Here is a 26,975-nt window from a genome sequence, read left to right on the forward strand (position 1 = left end):
GTTTGCAATGAGAAAAATAAACAATAAAGAGACAGGGAAAAAGAAAAATAATCTTATTGTATTGACTAAAAGAATATGATATTGTTTCAATTCAAAATAACATGAATGATTTTAGAAAAAGAATCATTAATATTTTTCAAGCTAACAATATTTGCGATATAACATCTGGTTACCACTAAATTAAATAAAATGACTATGTAATTAATCTATATTGATAATATTTACAGATATGAGATTTTTGACAAGATAGGAAGCAGGATCGATTGCAGCCATGAAAAGCGCGATCGATTATGTACTATCGACAAACTTATTTATATTGATATTTATTGGTATACAATGTTTAATAAATATTTATATACACATTAAATTGTAAACATAAATATATTGCAGATATCATTATCTTGACGAGCTAATTATCGTCATATTTCACGCAGGTCGAAAGTGGAAAATCAAATGGGACCTCTCCACATACACTTTTCAAACTAATTAACGTATTATTTAGTTGTTACCTATAACTTGCGTGATTAATTACAAGTCTTTGTTGGACACGTTGACATCTAGTCATGTTCTTCGCAGTCGCCTATATTATAATATATATATATATATATATATATATATATATATATATATATATATATATATATATATATATATATGTGTGTGTAACAGAATATAATCTAAATCACTTACTTATATATCTATCTACCCACAATACACATTAATATACAATGTATTTATCAAACAATGATCGAGAGCGAGATGATAAACACATAAAACTGATAAACATGAGAAAAGAAAGATGATGAGAAAGGAAAGTACAGGTATATCGTCGTCAATGATGGAGGCCAGTGACCTTCAGCTTCTTTGGCCGAATTGTCCGACCAATCTCGCTGTCGGAGGACTCCGATTCGGTGTCGTTGTAATCACCCACTGATTCAGACTTTGTTACCTCGCATGTCTCAGCAGCAAAGTTGCCAGTAATTTTGGCCTTTTCTAACGAACGAACTGCAAGAATAAATCAATCGTTAAACAATAAAATTCGACTTCGGCATTTTCTACAATCACAATAACAATAATATTTGTTATTTTATAATAGATATCGTGTACTCTGGACATGTGTATACTATATATTGATATGTAACTTTTCTATTCACTTGTCTTTGAAAAATAATTGCCTAAAATATTGAAAGTAGTGTCTACAAAATAAGTAAAAATAGAATAAAAATTGGATACAATCTTATATAAGATATTACAGATGTTTTAGTGGTTCTGAAGTAACTTTTTATATTAAAATATATCAAAGCATGAGTTTTTTTGAGATATAAATAATTGAGAAGGAAAAGCCTTTTAGTAAATTAGGTATCTCTCTGTCTCTCCTAAAAGCTATTAAAACTATATTAATTTCAAATGAATTTGAATGTAGTATCTATAAATAAATTACAGTTTTTGGCAAATTTCTTCTTAATGCTTAATTTGAAAACTTGTATTAATATTTCAATATTTCTATTGATGATATTAATTGATCAAAAACAAATTGCCATTTTTTATTTAGGTACAAACATATGAAAAGACTACCTACTTTGAGATTCCAGAAGACTATTCTGTCTCTTGAGATCATCTATGGCTTGCTGATTAGTAGCATTTTTGCGCCGCATGAATTGAATGTAATCTGCTGCTTTCTTCAAGATTTGCGCCCTGCTTGCAACTTTCTCTCCTTGAAGAAATGGTACTGAATCCCTGAGGCTTGAGAAACTATCTTTGATATGATCACGTCGCTTCCGTTCCAAAGCATTGTGGTGCGCTCTTTTCTCTGCCTAGCATTACACAGAATACACAAACATTATCAACCACCTACTCCTTTGCTAAACCATCTCTTAATCTAAAGAAAACTAACTGTAAGAAATTTAAACATAAAAATGAAAAGTCACCCACGTGAAAGGACACAGAGTATTACATTTTTATATTAAATGGCGTGCAGAAAAAATCAGAGTATTATTCTATGAAAATAACATCAATTGATCACTATTATTACTATATATTGTTTGTGCATGTTATGAGAATTTGTCATTCATTTTTTCAGTCCACTCTTAACCAATCAAGTCTTATGCTTGTATTTTTTCAGAAATCTGAAAAACACTTGCTGCATCTACAGCATTAGCATCATCAGATTCGTTGGTTATAACAATTCAAAAATATTCAGAAATATTCCTGAGAAATTTCATGCGACGAAAAATCTTGGCAGGACTCGATAAACTCAATTACGGTGGCAAGGATGATCGATCGTGACGCTCACCTGGGAAAAAAACTGCGCGTTGTTGGAATGCCGTAACCTGGAGTCCGAATCCTCCTCCTGGAAAACAAAGGATACGTGAGTTTGGGAAAATATTTTTCGCGCAAAATATTTCGTGCTATTTACATCGCTCTCGATATCGATGTCTCGATCGTCGTCGCTCATCCTTATCGCAGAGTGTCCAAGCTTGGTCCTGAAAATGTGAGAGCCAGCTTCGTCGCCTGTCCTCGGATAGAACCAGTCACGTGATAACAAGGAACAGAAAACAGACCAGAACGCGATTCAACAAATGACCTGTATACCTGACGTTGCGCGTGCGACTCATGTATCATGAAAATACAAGGTTGCGTCCATATTTTCGTTTTTTAAACGCTCGTGGCGCCACATCGGTCATGACTGAAAGCTCTCCAACATGGCACAGCCAATCAAGATCGTCAATAAATCCATGCACTAGTGCAAATTAAATATTACTATATTTTGAAAATATTCAAATGCAAAAAGATAACTTTGTAGAAAACATTGTCTTTACAATAGTAAAAAAATTATGGAGCTAATAATAATAATAATGACAAAATAAATGCGGCAACTTCAAGAAGATAAAAGTCTAAATAAAATTTTTTACATTTACATATATACGTAATTTTTCAAATAATTCTTTCAATTTTTTTATATGAAAAGAGACAGGATATTCTGGGAAACATGAGCATAGGTAAGTCTTGATTAATTAAAAGTAGACTGAGAAAATGAATAAAAAGTTCTTTTGACGTAAAAATCAATATATAATAATAATGATCAATTAATAGAAATAACATCAATATAATGATTGATAACAATTCGTAAAACCTGAAAATGTTTTTAATTTTCAGCACAGCGACCCACAATGAAAGGGTGGTCGATAATTGGTAGAGCTATTCAATCGAGAGCCTATCTTAGTACCGTGTCCCTTTTACCAGGATTATACAAGGGTAGCTTATCCTTTCGTATAGGCAAAGGTGGCTTCAAGGTATCATAAGTTAAAATCAATCAAAAAGTTTGTCAAGATAAATCTTATATATAATAATTGTAAAAATCTATATAATTAGCCAAAAAAATAATGATAATCATATAAAATTAAAAAGATTGCAAAAAAGATATATATTCAGCTTTTTTTTTCAAAATAAATAAACGTAGATTTCAATAATTGCTATGACTATATATATACTAAACGACGATATATTAAATATAAAAAATTATGGAAATTATTTGTTAGATTCCAAGATATCAAAATACTTACCGCCTTGAGCCTTACAAATCTTTCAAGTGCGAAACCGTTGACCTAATATTGATCGATGTGATGCGAAATTATTTAAATGGTTTGAAATATCACCCTGAGACTTGTACGCAAATCTGTCAGAAAATGTCGGCCGAGATGCGCGACAGAATTTGCAGAAAGAATTACGATCGGTAATCTATCAATCAATTAAACAGACACAATAATTACATTTAATCATAGTATGCATCTTAAATATCTACAAAGTGTTTTCTCTTTTCTCTCTCCCTTGTGTGGATTCAATCGAAAATAATTCGAGCGCATTCGAGTAAAATTGAATCAGTTCGAATTAATTTATCAAATTTAGCGAAATATTTACATTTTTATTACTACATATCTTAATTAATTAATCCTAAATGAGTATTGTATATAAAAAATATTTAGTAATTACATCACTTGAAAATGTGTGCTGCAAAGAATCTGTATCTTAAATCCGAGCAGTACTTGTAATTCATTTTCTCCTTGTTTCCAGATACAAAGTTGTAATCGTCATGTCGATCGTCCAGAAATTAGGGCAAGACGTGCACATCGGTTTTGGCAAATTATGGGACGTTCAGAAAGATACTTACTCGACCCACGTGATCGAGACTCCGGAATTCGCTGCGATGGGCCTTGTCGTGGGTACTTATTACGAATGAGCAAATCAAATCAAAAAAATCGCTGAAGCTGTGTCAATTTGGTGATGATGAGCATTAAATCCTGGAACATATTAGCTTCGAATTAAATAAAGGTATCAAGTGTTTGAAATTAAAAATTAAACAATATGAAGAGAAAAATGTACTCGAAAAATCAACTCGATTCAATGTTTGGTGATGCATTTTTGGTTGAAGAAAGGATCAATATCCGTGATACAAACTAGATCACGTGTTTCACGTTTTCTTTATTGTTATTAAATTAATATATATATATATATCATTCGCGTATATATATATTCTTTTATATATATTTATATATTTATATATTTATATATGTGTATGTATATAACAGCGACAAGTACAATGTATAGTTATGATTATTAATAATAATCGTAATCGAAGGGCACCGATGAATATAGTGAAAACCGAGGGCGAGGTAATCATTGTAATGATATTAACAACGACAATAATAATAATGGGCGTGATAATGGTAAATGTGATGATGATGATAATGATGATGTGATCATAATAATAAGTTATCTCGAGCTTCAATTTTTAATACAGTCGTATATTCCCTTAAAGTCCGTTCTTAATACTTATATCGCGCTTTTATTGATACAGGGATACAGAAAAATAATACCGCGCGGCCGTGGTGGAATGTTCTTAAGTCGTATTATAATATACATATATATAATATGTATATATGTATAATATTTATATAAAAGAGGCGCGAGAGCGCCTAATTAATTAATTACAAGCCAGCGCCGCCGCGCCGGCGCTCGTCTTATTTACACCGCAAAAATCAAGCAAATTAAGAAAGGAGACGAGAGACCGACCGAAAAATTCATTATACGCGAAATCGAATCGCTAATCTTCGAAATCACAGAGCAATATGAAATATTTATACTCGCCTTTGCTTTTCCTCAAGTTTGTTAAAATTTTACAAATGTCCCCCTAAAACTGCGAAAACTCTCTCGTTTAACGCTTCTCAATTTACGTAGTTTACATTACTATTTACGTATATACATCTATAGAAATGAAAAAAAAAATCCAGAAACATACCCCGTTAACGATGGCTGAGGACGATCACTATGAGAACACTAAGAGTCATACAAAAATATCTGTCTTAAGGATATTCTAGACAGTAGTTCAACCATTGTAGGCCGAAACAGAAAGATTTCAAAAACGAATAAAAAATCTCAACTTGAAAGTCTATTTGGCCATTTAATGAAATTCTTGATTTCGAAGATTGGGGATTATTTCGCAGAGAAAGAGAATCTCTCCGTAAAACTACCCCCGAACTCGCTCGCGCGGGTTTTCACGGGGGAGCTTTTCTTCGTAATAATCGAGATTCATCGTAGTTTTTTTTACTTACAGTCCTACCTGCCGATCAATTTTACACGCACGAGCTGCACTATGTAAATCCTTGGTCCATTTTTGACGCATACGTTTATTTACAAGGTGAAACGCGCGCGCGCGAGCGCGCGCGGCGGCGGTGGTTTGCCGCATCGCAAAAAATGGCAAGTCAATCGCGCGATCGGAGACTTTATCGAAAGCATATAAAGATAAATCTTTTTTCTCTATTTTCCTCTCGCACATCTAAAATATAAAAGAAAATAATACGTATATACAAAGCGACAAGCATGAGATTCTTTCACCTGTGAATTAAAATTTGCCACAAAAAATGTACAGAGGTTGAACGAATTTTTTAGCTCCTTAATTTTTCAATTTTATAAATATCGAAAGATTAAAGAGAAAAAATTAAAAAATTGTACATATGTATATATTTATAGAGGACAATCTTTCTTTTAATAATTGCTATTTTTATCAATTTTCAGTGCATTGGAACTAGCATGTCAAGTCGAGATTTGTTTGTCAAGAAAAAAAGATAGTGCTATCGTGAACAATAGAATGTTTTAAAATTCCTTCGTCCGCCCAAAAAACTTCCTACTCGCTTGTAATTAAAAAATCTATAAAAACCTATTTTAAAAAAATTATTCTAAAATATAGACAATATTATCAAAAACATTAACGAGCTGCTACTTTTCTTAATTTGGCTTCTTTACAGTATGGCTCAGTGACAGTAGGCGATTCCTGAAACAATCCATGTAATGAATTCCATCAAAAATGTCATGTTACACAGCCGTAAACTACATCAAATTAATTATGCAAAATATATTCGATCGCGCAAATCGCCCGCAATTTTTGGGGGTTCTACAACAACCATAACCGAGATGAAAACGCCTTTTCTTTTCCCTCTCTCTCTCTCTCTTTTTCTCTCTTATTCACTTTTTCTTCCTCTCTCTCTTGCACACACACACACACCCACATACATACACACATGCACTCTTTCACTGTCGCTTCCGTAAGAGAAGGCGAGACATTCCACCTCGCCGTGATCGGTATGGAATTATCGAAAGTTCTCAATTTATCTATCTCCGTCGTGTATACGTGTATGTGTATATACGATTGTTCGTATGTTCGTGTATACTGTTTGCGTGTATCGTGTGTTTGTTGCATGCTATTATCTGTATATGACACATTTACAATAATAACAATACGTTTGCTCATCATCGACGATTCGCCTTAACTCGCGTATGTATACGTTTAATATTTATATATATATAATTCGAAAAAAAGTTTATAATAGGGCGGTGGATCACCTCAAACACACGCGCGCGCGCACGCACTCACGCACACAGAGCTTCTTTTTTCTCTCCTTTTCCGTATCCTCTTTCTCTTCCTCCGTGCGATTATCAAATCGTATATCACAAAGTTTTCAAAATGCACGGTTTGAATTAAGCGCGAGCGTGATAGCAATTATAATCGGCATATGTGATACGCTTGTAATTAGCATTTTCTACATTAAAATAATAAACACGCGCAATAAAATATATCATACGTACATAGGAAAATATATCGTACAAATAAAATATATGCGATAATGCATTTCATTGATAATATTTTACTCGTAAATTTATTTTATCTATTTTACATTGAATATTATTCAGTTCAAAATTATTTGCATTCAAAAGTATTTGCTTGCAATATATTTTCTCGTTATTTAAAGTCGTTTTAAGTGACTGAATAAATAATGCATTTATCTTAATTTGAGATCATAGTCAAATATAATTTTACTTGCAAAATTAATATAAAACAGTTTCTATAATAAAGTGATATATGATGTAGCCACATATAAAGCATTGCAATGAATTATAAAATAGTATAAGATAGAGATTAAAATCGCTATTCCGACCACAAATTTAATTATTCATGTCACTTAGATATGAAAAAAGGAACTCCTATTATTACAAAATGCTAGTAGCAATCTGATATTTCTTCCTTTATTTTTAAATAAAAATAACGATGCGGATTTTCTAGATTAAAATCAGCAAATCATCTCGCGCATATATTATATGTCGTGTATCTGTTTTCTCCACCGCCTCTCTTATCTGTCTACTCCCTCGCATTATCGCAAATATGTATTTACAGACTTCAAAATTGATTAAGAATTCTGATATTCGCGCCTTCCTTTCTCTCTTTCTCTTTCTCTCACTCTTTCACGCCATTATAAAAAATTGATTCGTTTCACCTTAAATCGTTAACACTTTCCTTCCGCCTCCTCTGCCTCGGACTATCTTTTCCCTCCTATTCTCGATAAGGAGCGTATCCTCTGAATACCAATCAAACATCTCACTGTTATTTTTCACGACATTGCAAACATTTTGTACTACATTTTATATTACAATTTCATGAGAGAGAAATTTGGCATTATCAAAATGTAATATAAACTCCAGTTTTGTGAGTGTTATACTTAAAACGACATTTAAAATATCGTTAAAATATCGTGTAAAAGAGTGATCAATGACGTATAAAGTTATTAATATTGTAAAGTTTAATGTGTCGCTATAACTAATATTATTATACAATATAACGAAAGAGGCAAAATTAAGAAAAACGTACTTTTTTCGACTAGATACGAGAAAGAAATTCCACAATGTTTTTACCCATTTCTATAAATATATCAAGTTTCATCACAAAATCGGAGAGAGACAAATCTTGCTTACAACGAGCTATTGATTGGTATCCAGTTGGTGAACATCGACCGATCGTCCCTGCAGGAAGGCTCGCGGCCGTCGCGGTGCTACGAAAAATATCTCCAAGGTCAAGCCATCACAGACAATAGTTCCGGATGTCGGAGGTGCGGGGGACTATATTGTGCAGAGACGAAAGACGTGTGCACTTTCAAAGTTCTCCCTAAAGTTAACTTACTAAGGTCGTTCTTACAACAGTAACAAGACTCGATCCTATTTACAATTGCAACTTTTTTCTCCTCCTTTCTCTTATTAACACAAACCTTGAGGAGATGGATGCTACCATGTCAAACTTTGCGGAATCCCAAATAATCCATGGAGCATCCCATCCGTCATTATTAGCGGGTCATTCAAGAAATCCATGTATATATATATGTATATTATATACACACACACACACTCCGTCGGCGATTCAGAGTCCTGGGCTCCCTCAAGGCCCGCTGAGCCTCAGCCAGCTCACGTTGGGAGCCAATCACTACGCTGGGACTTAATAATGTTAAGGCATCGTCGTGCGTCGACGAACACGAGTTCCTCTCTGACGTTCGTTGGCAGTAGCGAAAATGTCGGTCGGGTTCCATCACCTTCACCCGCTCGATCCAGGCACTATCAAACCCCCATGTCCCCCGAATGCACCATGATATCACTCTCACGGACGATCCAAAAATGATCGTTGATCTTCAAAGTTCGGGAAACGTCGAAACTTTGATGATAAAAGATTTTGTTTGTGAAATTTTAAAAGCTCGCTGATCCGATTTGTTTCATCGTGGAATACAATTGTTAAATAATCGGATTATTCTCAAAGTTCGCGACATTGCAACACTAATCCTTCACAATCTTCAAAGCTCGACAATCCGAATCGTTAAATATTGACTGGAGGCCAAAAAGATGTTTCTTTTGGATTTCTCTTCAGTTTTATTGAGGAAGGTAAGAAATTATTCTTCTGATACTTTCTTTAGCTTTTTTAGAGAAATCCAGAAAATCTTCCACTTGTAAATTTTTCTCTGATTGAGAATTAAAGATATCTATGATCTTCTTCCAAACTTTATCCAAAATTTAAAAAACTTTCTTCGATTTCTTTCGAAAACTTTCTCTCTCTTTCTCTTCAACTTTTTTAAAGATTCAAGAAATTCTTGTTTCAATAGTTCTTAAAGATTTAAGATTTACAAAAGATTTTCTTCTTTTGATCTTTCCTCCAGTTAACAAAAAAAATATTTATTGATCTTCTTTCAGTTTCGTTAGAAATTTAGGAAATTTGTCTGACTTTGCATTTAGTTTTCGCAAAAATCGCATAATTAATTCTTCGATCTTCGTTTCAGCATTCCCAAAGATTTAAAAAATTTTCTAATTTTGTTCTGAAAACTTTCTTCTTTCTTCTTTTGTATAATTACGAGCTTTTAGTGATTTCAAGGATTACGAGCTTTAGTTATCCATAAAACGAAAATATCCTTGAATCAGTTTTAACTGATTTTGTGTCTTCGGGATTCGATGAGGAGACTCGCCAAAATCAGCGCGGTGAATGACGGTGTATTGTAGTGATGTGCGCGATGATGAGAAGCGTAAAGACGGGGGCCGAACGGAACAATTTCGCGCTCGACTATGAACCGCGGCCCCGTGTGTCATACTTGCTCCTCCCGTTTGAAATTGATGTTCTGAGACGCGCAAAAGTCGCGGGTAAATGGCACGCAATTGAACAGTTTACACACCTCGCACTCATACACTGGCACATTGTAAAAGAGGGCGAGCAACAGGGCGAACAAGCCCACGATCAGGATCAGGCATACCCAGATGAGCAGTATCTTCCGTCTACGATCGTAATGGCCGAAGGAAATAAACGGCATCAACGCGTAGGCCGCCAAGAAGCCGAAGATGAAGCCGAATAAATGCGCATAATTGTCCACCCACGGTAGGATACCCAGCATCAACAATCCCACCAGGATCAGGATTAGCTTAGACAGTGCGCGACGTGGATGTTTTAGCATCGGCCAGCAATGCAGTATTTCGACCACCAGCGTAGCCAGCAATGCGAAATGCGCGCCAGCTGGACCCACCTGCAAACGAACATCATTATTGATAAGTAAAAAACAAAAAACTTGTTTTCGCTAATATGCATCAAAAAATGAATTAAGAGTATTTAGAAAAAAAATAACAAATTTTTGTAGCAATAACTCAAATTAAATGTTTTAGATAGGCAATTATTTATCAACAGTTCGATATATAATATTCGATATATAAAAAATAAATGTATAATTTTGAAAAAAAAAAATAAACCGTAATAATCGCAAAAGAATATATCGAAAACAAATATCGACAATAATGTAACAAACTGCATTTTAATGATTCGCATTAACAGAAATTTATATTATAATTTATATAATGATGTGTATCATAAAATTCAAGAAAATAATTTTAACAAACCGTAGTTTTTTTAAAATTAATTATATCAAGTTTCTTTGATAAATATAAAATATTGTTTCAGATGTTTCAAAAATTAGACTATATAAATACGGTATAATATATTTTTTACACAAAAAAATATTATTAATATCATATTGGAAACTTACTTCTGCCCTGTAAGGGACAAAGATTGCGCTAGCCAAATTTCCAGCAAGAGCACCAATAAAATAGATCAAAGCAATGCGCAAAGATCCTGTCAGCTTTTCCAAGTCTCTCATCAGAAAATACTGGATCAGTAATGTGATTACCAAATGGACGATTCTGCAATATCAAATTGATAGGATAAGTAAATTGATTTTATTTCCTCGGAATTCATTTATCTTTTATATGCTGAGATAAATTTCTCAGTCAACTTTATTTTGATGAAGATGAATAAATTGCTTCTCGAGTTTTTCGAAATAAATTTATCGCGATAAATAAATCGATTCCCCGATAAATCTCATCAGAGTCCCAATTTATTGAAATAAATTAAGCGGTGTATATATATTTTTCTCTTTAAATTATAACTTAATCGAATGAATAAATTGATTTTGTGTACCATCTATGTACGATTGAGACTAAATTTATTAAGATAAATATAAAATCGATTCTGCTGCCTTAAGATAGATATCGGGATAAATATATCGGTTTTTTTATTTGTTGATTTTTTTATTACCCGGCATGAAGAAAGATGGTGGTGAAGAGCCTGTAAAACTGGTCCGGCCATTCCGGATGCAGGAACGGTATCATTCCACAGACGTCATGCAAACATTCCACCTGCGAGCAAAGCGACGCCTCCTCGTGAAAGTAACCGTGGACGAAATCGCAGTACTCCTTCGTGGTGATCCGACACATCCCGTGAATCCCGATGCAACACGGATGACCGATTATCTCGCAAACCATGTGTTCCGCCATCTTATCCTTATAACGGCCGATGGGAAAATTGGCGTTGCCCCGTTGATTCGCATTTTTGCTATCGAGAATTTTTTCATTAATTCTCGCCGTTTATTTACTCTTTGCAAACGTCCTATTTTTCTCGGCGATATTTTATTACTTTCGATGATAAACGCGATAGATAAGGTAAAAATACTAACCTGAAACGATGATTAAAAGGATTGGTTTTCCGGCAGATCGGCCATTTGGTAATGTCATCCGGCCATTCATAAGGTGCGACGCTTGCGGGGGCGTCGCAGAACTTTGGATCTAACCCGCAAACAGATCCACTGATACGACCGCCAGGCCCATTGTCCCCGGGTCCCCATTTCTTCCAGGTCGAAATTGTGTTCTGCGAAATTTAACATGAGCAATTGATCAATGAAAAGGATGATTCTTGAAACTTTAAAGTATCACTGAATATATTTTCATTCCCCAAATCAAAACATGCACGAATTAACAACAAGATTTTGTCTATTTATGTTTGCAAAAATTAAATACATCATAGAACATAGATAAAAAGTAAAATAAAATATTTGTATTTGTATTTAAAAAATTAAATATAGAATATTTGTGATTTACAAAATTTTAGAAAAAAAATTTCTCTTTAACAATAGTGTCTTTAAAACAAAAAATAATCTGGAAAATAAAGTTCTATCGCGTAAGTAAAATATTCAAGCCATTTTATTGAATATCAATATATATATTATTAATCTGTGCTAATCACTAACTTTTTAAAGACACCTAATAATGAAGAAAAAGCACTTAATTAAAAAATTCAAACCTAATTTTTTAGGAAAACATTTATTTTTTCTTCTTTGATTATGTTCAAAATTAAGTTATATATATTTAATTATTTTTTAAATATATGTATTTTTTCAATTAGATTCCTTTTTATCATTATGATTATCAATAATCGTAATAAGCAAAGAAACACAGACATTACTCTCTTTAATTTCATTCAAGTGTTTTTTTTCAAGTCAAAAAATCGAAGTAAGATTATATAATTTACCGTAACAGTGGATCTCAATCCCCGAACCTGTTGGCGCGCATGGAAGAAAATTACATTACCATGAACACGGCCGTGAAGAGCCACAATAAGGACGATGTTATACAAGTCTTAAAGATCGAGAAACTCACAGAGCAATCCGCTTTGCTGGATTGAACGCAGCCGGAATCGTCGTTTCTGATGCAGCAAGCGGTGTCTCGTTCTCTTTCCCGCCAGACATCAATCTCCTTCAGAATCTTGATGTCCCGACGCATACACGGCGCAAACTTGGCACCAAGATGAATCAGATCCGCGGCCCTAGGGCCCAGCCAGAAGTTTGCAGGTTCTTGGTAATCGACTTGTTGCAACGACAAACTTGTCACGAGAACCTGGATAGAATTCAATGTATTTCTCAATCGTCATTCGACATTTATTTCTTCATAGAATTCCTTATCATTTTACAATTTACTTTTAATCAAATGGAAACTCTAATTTTCTTATTAATAAAAATTACACATTTGATTATGTTTAAAGCAATCATGTATATTTATTTTTTAATACGTAAGCAGCATGATTTATTTTGATTCAATGATTAAATAAAAAAATATTATCTTACGCAGGAAATTCTTAAATTTATTCTCAGCAAGATTAATTTTTCGATTCCTTTATTTTAATGATTTTTAAAGATGATAACAAAAGTTGAATATGAAGTCCATGAATAGTAATTTTTATTTTCTCACCAGTCCTGATCGATGAGCGAGATCCATTCCAACAGGACCAAATCCGTAACATGCCAGCGATATTATCAGAATCAATACTTGCACAGTAGTGATCCAGTACGTGAAATACGGTCGGTGATCTTCAAAGTCGTCCAATTGTTTCTTTATGTCCGGTTTGTGCGCGATGCTTTTCCGAAAAGATCGCCTGAAATAAGGGGGAAAACTTTAAATAAACCGCTTTATTGTGTTAATAATGTGTTTACCATAATTTCGATATTCAGGAGGAGAGAGAGAAAGAAATGTATTTCCGATAAAAAATTATCAAGATACTATGATATCATTATAAACATAAAAATCGACTCGCGAAAAATGTAGTATCCTTTTAAAAATATAATAAAATAGCTGTTTCGTATAAAATGTTCGAAGCAAAGATTGCACATAACTTGATAATTACTAAGATTTATCTCTTAGATTCTTAAAAAATTCCCCGTTTAAAATACAATTTGTAAAATATGAATTTCGAACTTTTGTATCTCAATCAATCGTTTTCTCAATTAAGATAATTTTACTTTCGCAAGAATTAATTTAATTAATCGACATAGTCAATTAAATCGAAACCTTAAATCCCGTAAAGATTGAAATATGAAGCGCACCCGAAGAAGCGACCGACGATGCCCATTCCGTATCTCCGCCGATTGCTGTTGTCGAAGACACGATCAATCGTGCTGCGGGAGATCCTCGTGGCCCCAGCTATCTCCCTGCGGAGAGTCACCCCCTCCTCCTGCGGCAACCTCGTACCCTCCGTCGGTGGCGCGTCGTACTTCGACCTGCTCCAACTTGTCTTTCTGTAATCTCATTCTCGTTATACACGCTTGCAAGTTTGTCGGGGAACAACGACAAATCTATTTTGCAAATTGCTTTTGCTCCAACAAGTAGATTTCGCGATCTCGACAAACTCTCGAAATGTCCAGACGTCGACAGTTTTTCGATTAATCGTCATCAAAAGCGGAAGAAATCTTACAAATTATACCGTTTCAAGCATGAAAACTTCTTTTTCATATTTAATTGATCTTATTATTTCCATGGAATATATCTGACGTGAGAGATTTACATCTTCCACTTATTAATGAAAAAGATAGTCCTCGAGAAATCTGCTTTTTTTAAACATAATAAAAATATAACGTCACATATTATTGCAATTCTCAATCTTTTTGCGATAATTCAATTTTAACGATAGTAATTTGAGAAATTTTTCAAGTATTATCCGATAGTCATGTATTAAAAAGACTGCGATATTTAATCCTCTGGAGAACTTAACTGAAAACTAATGAAATGAGCTTTCACCTGGAAATATAATGGTCCCTCGTGATCGAACGGGGTCGTCTAACTTGTCCGTCGATCGTCGTCCTGTCATCCTTTTGCTGCACGAACCTGTGGACGGAAAGCATCTAATAAATCTCGCCGTTTAATTTACTCCGAATTAATCTAATTTCTTCCGGAAATAATTCAATTTACGACGTTTACGGTTTTCTTTTAATAAAGCGCCTACCGAAAAATTTCCTAGTCTTATGGAGAACCTACCCGACCAAATCTTCGGAAGTGATCCCTTCGCGATCCTGCGCGGTGTCGAGGACATCCGTGATCTTAGCGCCGATCTCCTCGTCCTTGACCAATCCAGGGGCCTGATCGATCTGCGATGTTTGCTGCGACTGTTGAGACGTCGGAGGAGGCGGAAGGGGAGGCGGAGGCGGCGGGGGCCTCTCAAAGAAGGACTGCTCCTCGTCCAGGCCGCTGTCAGGACACGACACTCCCAACTTCATCATATATGAGACCGTGCTCGGCGGGAAGCTGCGCGATTCCAGACGCGATTGCGAGCGCTCGCGGGGACGCTGCCTCGTCATCGTCTGGCAAACAGACAGACGTGCTTCAATCCAATGGATTATACGATATTTGCATTCACGAATACAAGTATGCATTGAGATTCTTCGCATTTTCCGTCCTAAAAGTATCCTCAAAGCCCGCATTGTTTGGAGCGAAATCTAGGATTCTAATAAATGCCTAAAAAGATAAAATTATGATTAAACACACAACCTAAATAAATAAAGAAAGTTAGGAAAACATCGTCCTAAAATTCTTACAAAATAAGATTAAGAATCTTTCCTACGAAAGATACAAGTAATATAACTTTCTTTAAGATCTTCACGAGGGAGAAAAAATAATTCATCAATAGTCAAAAGCCGAATGGGCTTTGTTTATTGCGTTTAAATTTATATTTAAAAATTTGTGCGTTCGTTCTTTTCTGCGTATGGAAAAATGAAAAAATACTTATTCAAGAAATTTTACTTCATAAAAAAAGGAAGAAGAAGAAGAAGAAAAAGAAGACATTTTTCAATTTATGTTATTAATTACCTTATTAATTTTCAATATCAATTTACCTACATCAGAATTATGATATAATACACTGTATTGCTACTGATAATCTATAATTCGCCAGGAAAGATGAGGACACGGTGCGATTTCCGATCGTACATCGATAACGATTAGAAAGCAAAATATATATTGCGTTTAAATTTACATTTAAAAATTCGTGCGTTCGTTCCTTTCTGCATATGAAAAAATGAAAAAATATTTATTCAAGAATTTTACTTCATAAAAAAAAGAAGAAGAAAAATAGAAGAAGAAAAAGAAGAAAAAAAAAAGGAGAAGAAGAAGACATTTTGCAATTTATCTTATTAATTTTCAATATCAATTTACCTACATCAGAATTATGATATAATACACTGTATTGCTACTGATAATCTATGATTCGCCAGGAAAGATGCGGACACGGTGAGATTTCCGATCGTACATCGATAACGATTAGAAAGCAAAATATATATTGCGTTTAAATTTACATTTAAAAATTCGTGCGTTCGTTCCTTTCTGCATATGAAAAAATGAAAAAATATTTATTCAAGAATTTTACTTCATAAAAAAAAGAAGAAAAATAGAAGAGAAAAAAGAAGAAAAAAAGAAAGAAAAGAAGAAGACATTTTGCAATTTATCTTATTAATTACCTTATTAATTTTCAATATCAATTTACCTACATCAGAATTATGATATAATACACTGTATTGCTACTGATAATCTATAATTCACTAGGAAAGATGCGGATACGGCGCGATTTCCGATCGTACATCGATAACGATTAGAAAGCAAAATTTATATCTTAGCGGAATCGACGTTAAAATACCGTGGCTAATGCTAGCACCTGAATTATGTTTCCGATACCGCTAATAAACTGTCGATGCTGTCGAAAACACGGCTCACACGCGCGGCTGCCGGCCCGTCCACTGGCTGGCCTCTACTACTTACTGGCTGCTAACAGCCAGTAAGTAGTAAGTGCCAGGCATCCGGCAGCCGATCAGCCCTCGTGTCTGACCGAGCGCTCCCCGCTATCCCTGCGAAACTTTGTAAAATTAACCGTGTTAAGAGGCAGTTTAACCTGCCAACTTCTGCCGATATTGTTTCTTCGGATGTTGCGGCCTTCGGCTAACGAGACGCCTTCGTCCAAGTTTGCGCGTTTATACGGTGTCCCGTAATAAACGAGCGGAACTTCGGTGTGTAATATATTTTCTTATTAAGCGAAAGATTTATCAACAAAGTTGAGGAACACGAGGAAACATTTCAAAGCATCGCCGGGCTCGTTTTATAGAGATTTTACAGAGGAACTTTTTTTTTTATTTCACCAAAGAAAAAGCCTAGGGCGCGTACATTTTTCAAAATACACCGTTTAATTACGGGGACGACGATTAACGATCGAGGACCAAGTGCGACGACAATGTAAAGTCGAATGGGTTCGATACGGAGCAATAAACAGGATAAATGTTAATTCCACGCAAGCCGTGCGCGAAATTAAATTCCGTCGAATTTTATAGAGGCGTAGACCCGCTCCTTTGGAATTTTTCCGCTTTAACGAACCCGCTATTATCAAAAGGGAACATGCGCCTCGTCTCGGTTCGCTATCTTCATCTGTGTGCTAAATATTTTGATATAAATTCTTTAATATATAGAAGAACGAATATATCGCAAATATATATTTTTATCTATATTAATACTCAATGCACATAAAAAAAAATTGATATTTTAATTTTAATTTTACTTCTTTCACATGTTCCATCTCCATTTTTTTATTACTCGCAAAAAAATTACAAAAATTCGTTAAATTTTAATAATTAAAAGTATTGCACTTATATTTTTAATTTACTTTCCAGAGACGAGATACGAGACAATTAATATACCTCAAATTAAGCCAATATTGAACATTTTTACTTCGTAAAATTAAATTCTACTACATTTCCCATAAAAATGAGATGATGTGATTGTCAATTTGTCAAAAAAATTGTCTGAAGGAGTTTGAAGAGGAGAAAAACACCTATGGAGAAACTGATTTGCAAAAATTCGATCGACATAATTCGAGAGTTTATTAATCTGTACATATATCGAAGTTATTATTAAATAACATTATTGGCCGACCATTAATATCGATCAACGATGATGGGTAAACGCGTAATGAGTATTTACTGGGGAATCCATCATTTCACGAGCGTGTAATTAAACGCAGATCAGCATAATCCGACATTAACGACTACGGATACATTGCGCAGTAACAATTTTCAAATGGTTATATAGCTCGTGTATCGACCTCTACGATTCCACTGGGCCTACTGATGTGTTGAAATTTAATAGGGCATTATATCAAAACAATCATGGAGCAAACAGAACATTTATATACAATACTAATGAGAGAAAGACAGAAATTTCCATATACAATATACAGGATGTAACAAAAAGGTCGGGACACCGGATTATTTCGAAAAATATCAGTTGTACAAAAAAATGTTTCAGATAAAAGTTGTAGGGCTTGAAATGATCTATTTACTGATCATATCAGTTTGACCTTGGATAGCGTCGCCAAGGTCAAAACAAGGTCATCTTAAATTTTTTAAATAGAATCTCCTATTTTTTATTACATATTCTTGTAGCTTATCTCGAGAGCTTTCCAAAACACTATAATAAAGTATTTTTTCATCGAGTATTTTTCGACTTATGAGGCTTGAAATAATTTCTTAATTTTTAAATAAACCATAAAATATCTAGTAAAATATTCATTTTTTTATTATCTTACCTTAATACTTTTATGTACAAAATAATGAGAGGAATTAATTGGTGTAAAGAAAACACATAATTGTTTCGAAAAAAAATGTAATTGTTAATTGTCGAAAAGTACTCGATGAAAAAATACTTTATTATATATAGTGTTTTGAAAAGCTCTCGAGATAAGCTACAAGAGCTTTTTTGGGGGGAATAGATTGCCCTGACACCCTGTATATATACATATGTCAATCATTAAAACGTACAGTTTTGTCCAAGCAATTAACTCGAGAATGAAAGATGAGATGAATCTCCCTCTTTCGGGTAGAAAAAAAAGATTTCTCTCTTTATATTTATCTTTCGCATAATAATAATAATAATAATGCACGCGAGTCGTCGTTTCCGCGAAATTAAAAAGGAAAATAAAAACAGAGGAGACGGAGAGGCATCACAAGCGCGTCACGCGTGTAACGAAGTGTTTTAAATCTTAGAGCGGTGTGTAACGAAGGGAGTAGATTACCCTCGTAACTCGCCCTTTATGCGTTCCGCTCAAGGGACATAATTAATGGCGGCCGGTGCACGCGTTTTGCACGCGAATTTTTATTAAAATCTACATCGTACGAGAGAGCGCGGGCTACGATGTAATGAGAAGACTGTAATACCATCTGTTAACGAAAATCTAATAAACCTCATTATTAAGTAAAATCGTTACATTAATTAAGAAAGCGCATGGAACGCGAGTGGAGCACGTTTATATGTCTGCGGCAGCTGGCAGTTTTTCGAACTGGCTTTATTGACTGCTCTTGCCCGGCTATTATATCGTGAAATAGGATGCAATTTTTTGCGTTACAAACTTTTTCAACAGCGACAATAGCGGGAAATTTATCAAAGAGCAGATGGGATAAAGTAATACAATTGGCAGCAGTATTATCGTTCGAGAAATATTGTGTGCTGCACAAGAGGAAAAAATATAAAAAAAAAATAATTAATAGAAAATATTTATTATGCTAACGAGAAAAATCTCTCTCTCTCTCTCTCTCTCTCTCTCTCTCTCTCTCTCTGTATTTCGTTTAAATATCATACGAACGAATCTGCACGATAAAGATGTTTGTGCGAGCTTTTGTTTCAGATTTATCCGCGCTAAAAAGAGCCTCTCGATTTTAAGCAGTACAGTCCGCGTTTCCGCTTAATAAATTTCGTTATTGCGAGACAACACAATCGCGGAAACCGCGGAATTGTGATTCGATCGGGCGGAACGGATCGCGCCAAAATTAATTTACGTTATCCGTTTTTCGGATTTTACCCTCGCCGACATTTCATACTCGGCTCTCTGGTCGAGGAAAAAAGCAAAATACAAAAATTCCAAAGTATAAATTTAATAATTTTTATATAAGAAATTATAAGATTGTGTCTTTATACATGTCATTGGGGATCCTGAACAGAATCGAGTCAACTCAAAAAAAGTCAGTCAAAATGAAGTAATTAAAGCTATAAAAAAATCGCAATTTTCATAGAATAATTTTTTAAGAAATAACAAATTTTTTTATATAAATATTATTAATATTAATATAATATTAATATTAAATATTATTGAAGAAATTAATTTATTTAAGAATATTAATTTATTTATTTAAGAAATTAATTTATTTATTTAAGAAATTAATTAATTTATTTAAGAAATTAATTAATTTATTTAAGAAATTAATTTATTTAAGAATATTAATTTATTTAAGAGAATAATATTAATTTATTAACAAAAAATAATAAATTATCCGGCTGGCTCGTAAAGCGCATCTTTCGAAAAAATCATTCACAAGTTATTAACGTTTCGCAAGTACTCGGAGCAGAATATCTTATTGCATAACATAATTACGAACGACCGTGAATACTTTCGATTTGAAAACGACTTTCAGACTGCGATCATGCTTTCTAGGTCGGACGTGAAATATTTTAATAGTTCATCGCGTATATATGTACGAAAGAGAAACACACTTCCCTCCAGCGATACATGCTCCAGGCGTTGTCCGGCTAGTTCAAGTTAAGTGGTAAGTTTTGAAATATGGCCAGTCCCGCGTTCGCAGCGCAGGAAGAATGCATTGCGCAATGCGTATATACATATATGTAACATCCGCTCGATATATTCGACCATGGCCAATCAAAGCGCCGCAAAAAAAATATACAAATCCAACCGTATTTCAGAATAATAGACAAAACATCGTCGAAATTTTAATCCAAGAGTACAAAAAAGTTCAACCTTCAAAATCTGTATTGCCACTACTACTCTCTCTATTTCAAGCCTAAAATTAATATTTTCTCTGCCTTCTTAAAGTAAAAAAGCCGCTGTTGAGGCCGCTTAAAAATGACGAAAAAAAAAAAATAACGATAATAATTTCGTCGCGTTCGATTACTTTCGATATGAGTCAAATTTTACGCAGCATAATATCTCTAAAATAATCTAGCGGGTAGTAAAATACTTGAATAATTCAAAGGTAAAATCTTGTCTTAGCTCAGCGAGTGCAAAGTTTGCATGGCCGGAAATAAGCCCTTCTGGCGTAAACTAAAACCAAAGTTACGTAATGGAGCGACGGGCGCACGGGTCGCTCCACTTTTATGACCGGAATTACTCTCTACTTTGGCTAATCTAAACTTTAAAGTTAATGTAACGTAATTCAGCAAAAAGGTGGTTTACACCCGGCCGGCTAATTACGCTAAGAACGCATCGATTCGCCTCGCGATCTCGCGAAAAATTCATTCCGCGGATTCAACGAGTTCTTTCGACGATCTTCACCCGAAAAATTCTACACGCACTATAGGCAATACTGTCGAAATATCAAATAAAATTTTCCAAGGGATATATTCCATAAGAAAAAATTAACGAAATAGATTTTTAATTTAAGCTAAGATTTTTAATTTTTAATTAACGAAATAGATTTTTAATTTAAGCTAAGATTTTTAATTTTTAGTTAACGAAACAGATTTTTAATTTAATCTAAGGTTTTTAATTTTTAATTTGAACTAATATTTTTAATTTTTAATTAATAGATTTTTAATTCGATAGAACTCAAACAGTTGAAAGTAAGAGCGAATTGATGACTCACCTCGACGATGTAATGGAGACCCGACAGCGTCATCCTCGCTACAGAATCTTTCCTCCGTACCGGTTGCTGCCATCGTCTGAGAGTGACACTCTGTGAATTTAAAAATGTGTTTTAAGCCTAAACTCAATATTTCCTCTGCCTTCTTAAAATAAAAAAGCTGTTGAGCCGCTTAAAAATGACGAAAAAAAAAAAAAATAACGATAAATTTCTTCCTCCGCAATTCCTCAAATATCCTAAATTTTTTCTCGCTAACAAAAATTGCTTGAATAATATTATTATTGTTCTCTTTGATTACTCGTTAAATTATTTTACAACAGCCTCAAGTTCGTAATTAATTCTTAACTTTATCACGAACTATATCGTCTTTGTCAAAGATTGATTTGATCCGATTTCAAGTTTACTCTTCCAACATAATACCTCTTGATTTACTCCGCCTATTGTGCGCAATCAACTTGTCGATTGTTATGGGGTTATCGCGTTATCGTTAATGTGATTGCAATCGCGTTAGAACGCACATATCCTCTCATGATATAATGCGTTTACCTCCGGTGTCTCGGTCGTGTCCGGCACATCCCTGGTGATGTCCGGATCCGGGGGCTTGTGTTCCGGTAGCAACGCGCCGTACTTCCTCGACGCCATACGTCGTCGTCGGTCCAGCCATCTCTGCTTCTCCAGGGCCTCCGATTCCTCGTCGACCCCGAAGAACTGCGCTGTCTCGCGTCTAATGTAACTGCAACGTTCGACAACGTTTCACGCATCTGATCGGATTCACCGCTATCGTTTTGGGTGCTACTTGATCTCGCTCTCATCGAGTAACGTTCTCGGAGACTACTCACTTCCGGATAGCCTCGGTGCGGCTTTGATTCCTCCTGAGTCTCGGCCGTTGGGTCGCCGAGGTGCTCGCCGAGGAGTTGCTGATCTGGACCAGCGGACGTGGCGCGCTCGGCGCGGAGACGCTCCTGATGATGCCGCTGACGCTTCCGGTAGCGACAGAGACGCCGGAAGTGGCCGACGGCACGGTCGACGACGCCGTCGTCACCGGCGTCACCGTCGTCGCGGTAGAGGACGACGCGATGCCCACCGGGTACATCCCGATGCTCTGCGTCGCGTCGCCCTCGCCGGTCGTCGATGATACCGTCGAGGTGCCCGTCGTACCCGAACTCGGTGATGGTTGCCTGAAAAGACAGAAGAGACAAATAACGTTACTAATCATCTGTATCGTTCTATTTGAAACTGAAGAGAAGAGATTATCTATTTATAAAGGATTTTTTTTTTATTGAAATAAGAAGGAACTTTGGGGTGATTTTCGAAGAGAGAGAGAGCACATATTTTTTGTGCAATATTGAACAATATCGATTAAATATATAAATAAATAATCTCTTAATAAGCTCTTATGGCCTGTTTAAATTTAAGTTTATGTAAATAAATAATATCTAAATAATAAATAAATATATCTATAATAAATAAATAATATTTAAATAATAAATAAATATATCTATAATAAATAAATAATATTTAAATAATAAATAAATATATCTATAATAAATAAATAATATCTAAATAATAAATAAATATATAAATATATCTATAATAAATAAATAATATCTAAATATCTAAATAAATATATAAATAATATCGATTAATTTCACACTTATAGAACGCATGTATAATGTAAAAAACAGATATAAATATCGCAAATCATTAAATTCGCTACCGAATGAAAAATGAAAAGAAGTTGGAGGTCGATTAAATTCCGATCTTCTAAAATCGAAGTCGTATCATTTAATATCCGGTAGCGAAAATTCAAACACTAAATGACACGATTCTGCATTTTTAGAAAATTAGACTCCAATCGGCTTCAAATTCCTTCATTTTACAATATTCCGATAATTTAATCAGCAAAATTTATTACGCGATACGTTTCTTTGATATAAATAAAAGAAATTTTTTTTACAAATTTAATAATAAGGAATTTGGCTCAAATAAATAAACAAAAATTTTGATTTAATTTTTTTACAAAGGAAGAAAACGGGAAGAGATTTGACTACTGCGCTCATTATCAATTCGAAGGAGATTCAAGATTATAAATTATTTTAAAATTACGTCATTAGCGATAAATGAAAAAATTGCTGCATTTACGATAACGTAGGAAAACGCACGTATTTCGGAAAATATACGTACGCGCGGCTGGAACGCGGAATGATTTATACTGACGGAGATAAAAAAGGAAGACCGCGCCAGGAATTTCCGCGACGCCACATTTTTCTCGCGGTGGCGGCAGCTGCATCCCTCGCCTGCATTCATTTAGGCAGAGTGCAGTATCGGGGGGAGAGGAGGAGGAGGAGGTGAAGAAGGGAGTCGATATCGCGTGCATCAAGGGTAATTAATGACAAGCCGTTCCTTCTTAGACACGCTGTCGCCGCTTTGCCTCGAACGCACGTGCCGTGTTAGTTAATTTTTTTCCCCGGGAAAAACTGGAGTGGTTTTTTTTTTTAATCCGACACAACGCAAATTCCAGATAAATTGCACAGAAAATACGGTTAAGGTATTATTTACGGTCCAAGCGACCGGAGCTCCAACAACCGCAACGCGAAAATGCGCAAAGCGCTCGATTAATCGCGAATTAATGACGCTATGCGAGTTTGCCAACGATCCCGACAGTAAATAAAAATTCGCGAAAAAGAGAAATTCGCGGACAAGGAGAGATGGATATTTTGGGAAATAGAAAATGGAGTAAATAAGCACTTAAATTTCTCGATACTAAATCTTTCAATGACGAAAAAGATGGACTATCGCAGCAAGTGTCGAATCACACAAAAACGTGCAAAAAATGGGACTTGTCGAGGCGAAATTCGCTGAAAGAATGTCGCGCCACGAAGTCGTCTCATGAATAGATGAGGAGAGATAGAATTGAGGACTTCGCCGAGCTTGCAGCTTTCATACAACTTGAATTCGCGCGAGAGTGCATAAAAAAAGCGATGTTGTCAAACGCTAAATCTCATATATGCCAAGAGAACTTATAAATTTACAATTAATGGGAACATTCATAATATAGAAAAACAGACAAAATTATTTGACTTTTGACATATTTTTCCTTCTCCAAGTTCTACTTAATCGACACGAAAAATTAAAGCATTTTATCCACTAAAAGAATCTTTTATTAACCTTCTAATTTCTTTTATTAAAATCTTTTATTAATAATTAAATTAAACATGTTTTTCCTTCTCCAAGTTCTACTTAATTGACACGAAAAATTAAAGCATTTTATCCACTAAAAGGATCTTTTATTAACCTTCTAATTTCTTTTATTAAAATCTTTTATTAATAATTAAATTAAACATGTTTTTCCTTCTCCAAGTTCTACTTAATTGACACGAAAAATTAAAGCATTTTATCCACTAAAAGGATCTTTTATTAACCTTCTAATAATTTCTTTTATTAAAATCTTTTATTAATAATTAAATTAAAAAATCTAATATTTATGCCTGATGTAATTGTGCTCCGACAACCATCGATATTGTTCCTTCTTCTCTGTCTTTTCGCGCGATTTACCTAATGTAGGGATAAATTAGCCGTCTAGCGATAAATTCGAGTAAGATATTGGAGAGCGCAAGCGTAGATTGTATTTTAGCGTCTCGCCACCCGCGGTGTTTGTTAATAATTTCCACGCCATCCCGGAAACTTGCCAGCAAGGCGCGAAGGAAGTTCCCATCGAAGAAATACTCCGATCGGAAGAGCCGCAACGCGCGACTCCTCGCGCCAGGAGACGCCGTTTCGGCGGGTATCTCTCTCGCAGGTAGGTACTTAAGTTCATACGTAAGTTTCAACATAAATACGGCGTCTTGCTTCCGCTTGTTTCGCCGCCTCGACCCGGAAATTAAGGACGTCGCGAAGCTCGCTCGCCCACCCAATTTCATTAGCCCATTTCGATTCGATAAGACGAGCGACCGCGGATAAATGCGCAGGTCGATGATAAATTAGTGTGTCGCGTATAAATAAGCGTACAATAAATTAAAACGACTGCGCAGGATGTCCCGGAATAATTTATTCCGAAGAGGTATTTATACATGAGATAACACAAGGTTGTAACAGATTTTTAAAAAGTTCAGAGATCGAAATCGTGCGGGAAAAACTGATAAGAATTCATTTATATGACGGAAATAGAAAAAAAAACCTCCGGAAAATTTTTAAAGAATTAGAAAAAGTCTAGGATAAGGAAGAAAGATAGTTTGAGAAAAGTGAGAGAAGAAAAAATAATTAAACTACCGGAAGAAAGGAGAGGAGATTAGAGAAATCTGAGAGGAATCAAGAGAGGAAATAGCTGGAAAGAAACTGGAATAGATCTGATGGACCTTGTAGAACAGCTATAACGAGAGGAAGGAGGGAGGAAAGGGGAAAAAAGGAGGAGCACGACTTCAGGAAGGCAGACTCAAACGGCCCGATGGACTGCTAGATGTCGACAGAGACCGAGGCACGTCTAGAAATGAGTCGGAAGAAACTGCAACGAGCCGAGGAGTGACTGAAGCGGACGGAGAGAAATCGAGCGAAAAGAGGACCAGGGGGGGAGGGAACGGATTGGGAGAAGATGAAATGGAACAACCGAGGCGAGTCGAGGGGAGAAGGGAGGGACCGCTATCAGTATGTATGTGTCATCCGCGCGGAGGAGAGACGGGGCTTAGGTAAGCGCGAGGGAAGCTACCACCTATGAAGCGGTAAATAGTACAGCAACGATGCGACCCGGGTTGTTTTTCACGCGAGTGGATTTTTACAACGCGAGATATTACCCTCCCCTGCCTTCCCCCCCTCCTTTTCGACCCTTCTCGCCACCGCGCCACCCCTTTACTGACTTTAGCAGGGTGTGGCCTCCGTTCTGCAGCTTTCACACGTCGTTTTTTTACCGCCCGAACGGGCTCTACATCTCTTCGAGCTCCGCTCGTGTGTGTGTGTGTGTGTGTGTGTGTGTGTGTGTGTGTGTGTGTTGGACCCTTGTCTTTAATTACCGTTTTCGTATCTTCATTAATTACACGATGATACCGCTATAAAGCGACTCTCGACGATTATCTGTTTCTTCGCTTGACATGCGCACCCTTAACGTCACGTTCGCTTAATTAGTCGTTTGATGTAAAGCCGATTCTGTCCGCGCGACTTTCGATCACTCGCTTTGCGACTCGCCATTTTCACGCGCAATGTGCGTGTCACATATCCGCGCATTCAAGCTGTTTTCATCTCCACAAACTTTTGCAATTTCATTTTCCATTTATTTTCATCTGATAACTGTAATCCAGGTAGTCGACATAATAACATAAAAGCTTGTTCTAAAAAAAAATAAATTCTATAAAATGT

At 35.3% G+C, this 26,975-nt stretch overlaps 3 protein-coding genes across 9 annotated transcripts in view; 1 reads left to right on the forward strand and 2 right to left on the reverse strand.

Annotated features, from left to right (window-relative positions):
* Positions 1 to 307: 307 nt before the first annotated feature.
* Max (MYC associated factor X) lies at positions 308 to 2,604 on the reverse strand. Its single transcript, XM_083095508.1, has 4 exons — positions 2,417 to 2,604; positions 2,294 to 2,350; positions 1,580 to 1,814; positions 308 to 1,005 (listed from the first exon to the last, which is right to left on the reverse strand). The coding sequence occupies exons 1-4, from the start codon at positions 2,453 to 2,455 to the stop codon at positions 833 to 835; spliced, it is 504 nt and encodes a 167-aa protein (XP_082951634.1). The 5' UTR covers positions 2,456 to 2,604; the 3' UTR covers positions 308 to 832.
* A 237-nt stretch (positions 2,605 to 2,841) lies between these two features.
* On the forward strand, positions 2,842 to 6,262 carry LOC145969396 (dynein light chain Tctex-type 5-like). 3 transcript variants are annotated; one of them, XM_083095506.1, is made up of 6 exons: positions 2,842 to 2,999; positions 3,157 to 3,293; positions 3,540 to 3,733; positions 4,072 to 4,329; positions 5,612 to 5,928; positions 6,073 to 6,262. In XM_083095506.1, the coding sequence occupies exons 1-4, from the start codon at positions 2,990 to 2,992 to the stop codon at positions 4,235 to 4,237; spliced, it is 507 nt and encodes a 168-aa protein (XP_082951632.1). In that variant the 5' UTR covers positions 2,842 to 2,989; the 3' UTR covers positions 4,238 to 4,329; positions 5,612 to 5,928; positions 6,073 to 6,262. The 3 variants fall into 3 exon arrangements, with proteins under 3 accessions (XP_082951632.1, XP_082951633.1, XP_082951631.1); XM_083095507.1 differs by having other exon boundaries at positions 5,612 to 5,754; XM_083095505.1 differs by lacking the exon at positions 5,612 to 5,928.
* Rho-5 (rhomboid-5) overlaps positions 4,463 to 26,975 on the reverse strand; it is a 79,875-nt gene continuing 57,362 nt past the window's right edge. For 2 of the 5 annotated variants that reach the window (XM_083095475.1, XM_083095474.1), the window contains 13 exons: positions 22,469 to 22,807; positions 22,176 to 22,362; positions 21,633 to 21,722; positions 14,983 to 15,305; positions 14,746 to 14,832; positions 14,055 to 14,246; positions 13,423 to 13,606; positions 12,835 to 13,071; positions 12,707 to 12,733; positions 11,856 to 12,046; positions 11,438 to 11,734; positions 10,890 to 11,043; positions 4,463 to 10,376 (listed from right to left, as the gene is read on the reverse strand). In XM_083095475.1, the coding sequence (XP_082951601.1) occupies positions 9,945 to 10,376; positions 10,890 to 11,043; positions 11,438 to 11,734; positions 11,856 to 12,046; positions 12,707 to 12,733; positions 12,835 to 13,071; positions 13,423 to 13,606; positions 14,055 to 14,246; positions 14,746 to 14,832; positions 14,983 to 15,305; positions 21,633 to 21,722; positions 22,176 to 22,362; positions 22,469 to 22,807 (2,740 nt within the window). In that variant the 3' untranslated portion in view covers positions 4,463 to 9,944. The remainder of the gene's footprint in view (positions 10,377 to 10,889; positions 11,044 to 11,437; positions 11,735 to 11,855; positions 12,047 to 12,706; positions 12,734 to 12,834; positions 13,072 to 13,422; positions 13,607 to 14,054; positions 14,247 to 14,745; positions 14,833 to 14,982; positions 15,306 to 21,632; positions 21,723 to 22,175; positions 22,363 to 22,468; positions 22,808 to 26,975) is intronic. The other 3 variants (XM_083095477.1, XM_083095476.1, XM_083095478.1) reach the window with 3 other exon arrangements.

Source organism: Camponotus vicinus, unplaced genomic scaffold, assembly GCF_025532165.1.
Source record: "Camponotus vicinus isolate PSW18456_S1 unplaced genomic scaffold, iyCamVici1.0 SCAF_3, whole genome shotgun sequence".
Lineage (NCBI taxonomy): Eukaryota > Metazoa > Arthropoda > Insecta > Hymenoptera > Formicidae > Camponotus > Camponotus vicinus.

What these genes read in the sequence shown, in the direction of transcription:
- Max (XM_083095508.1), bottom strand. Translation starts at nt 2,455, where the DNA reads ATGAGCGACGACGATCGAGACATCGATATCGAGAGCGAT. An exon ending in ACATCGATATCGAGAGCGAT is followed by an intron (nt 2,351 to 2,416) that starts GTAAATAGCACG and finishes TTTGTTTTCCAG; the next exon opens with GAGGAGGATTCGGACTCCAG. An exon ending in ACGCGCAGTTTTTTTCCCAG is followed by an intron (nt 1,815 to 2,293) that starts GTGAGCGTCACG and finishes GTGTAATGCTAG; the next exon opens with GCAGAGAAAAGAGCGCACCA.
- LOC145969396 (XM_083095506.1), top strand. An exon ending in TAGGCAAAGGTGGCTTCAAG is followed by an intron (nt 3,294 to 3,539) that starts GTATCATAAGTT and finishes ATTATTTGTTAG; the next exon opens with ATTCCAAGATATCAAAATAC. An exon ending in TGCAGAAAGAATTACGATCG is followed by an intron (nt 3,734 to 4,071) that starts GTAATCTATCAA and finishes CCTTGTTTCCAG; the next exon opens with ATACAAAGTTGTAATCGTCA.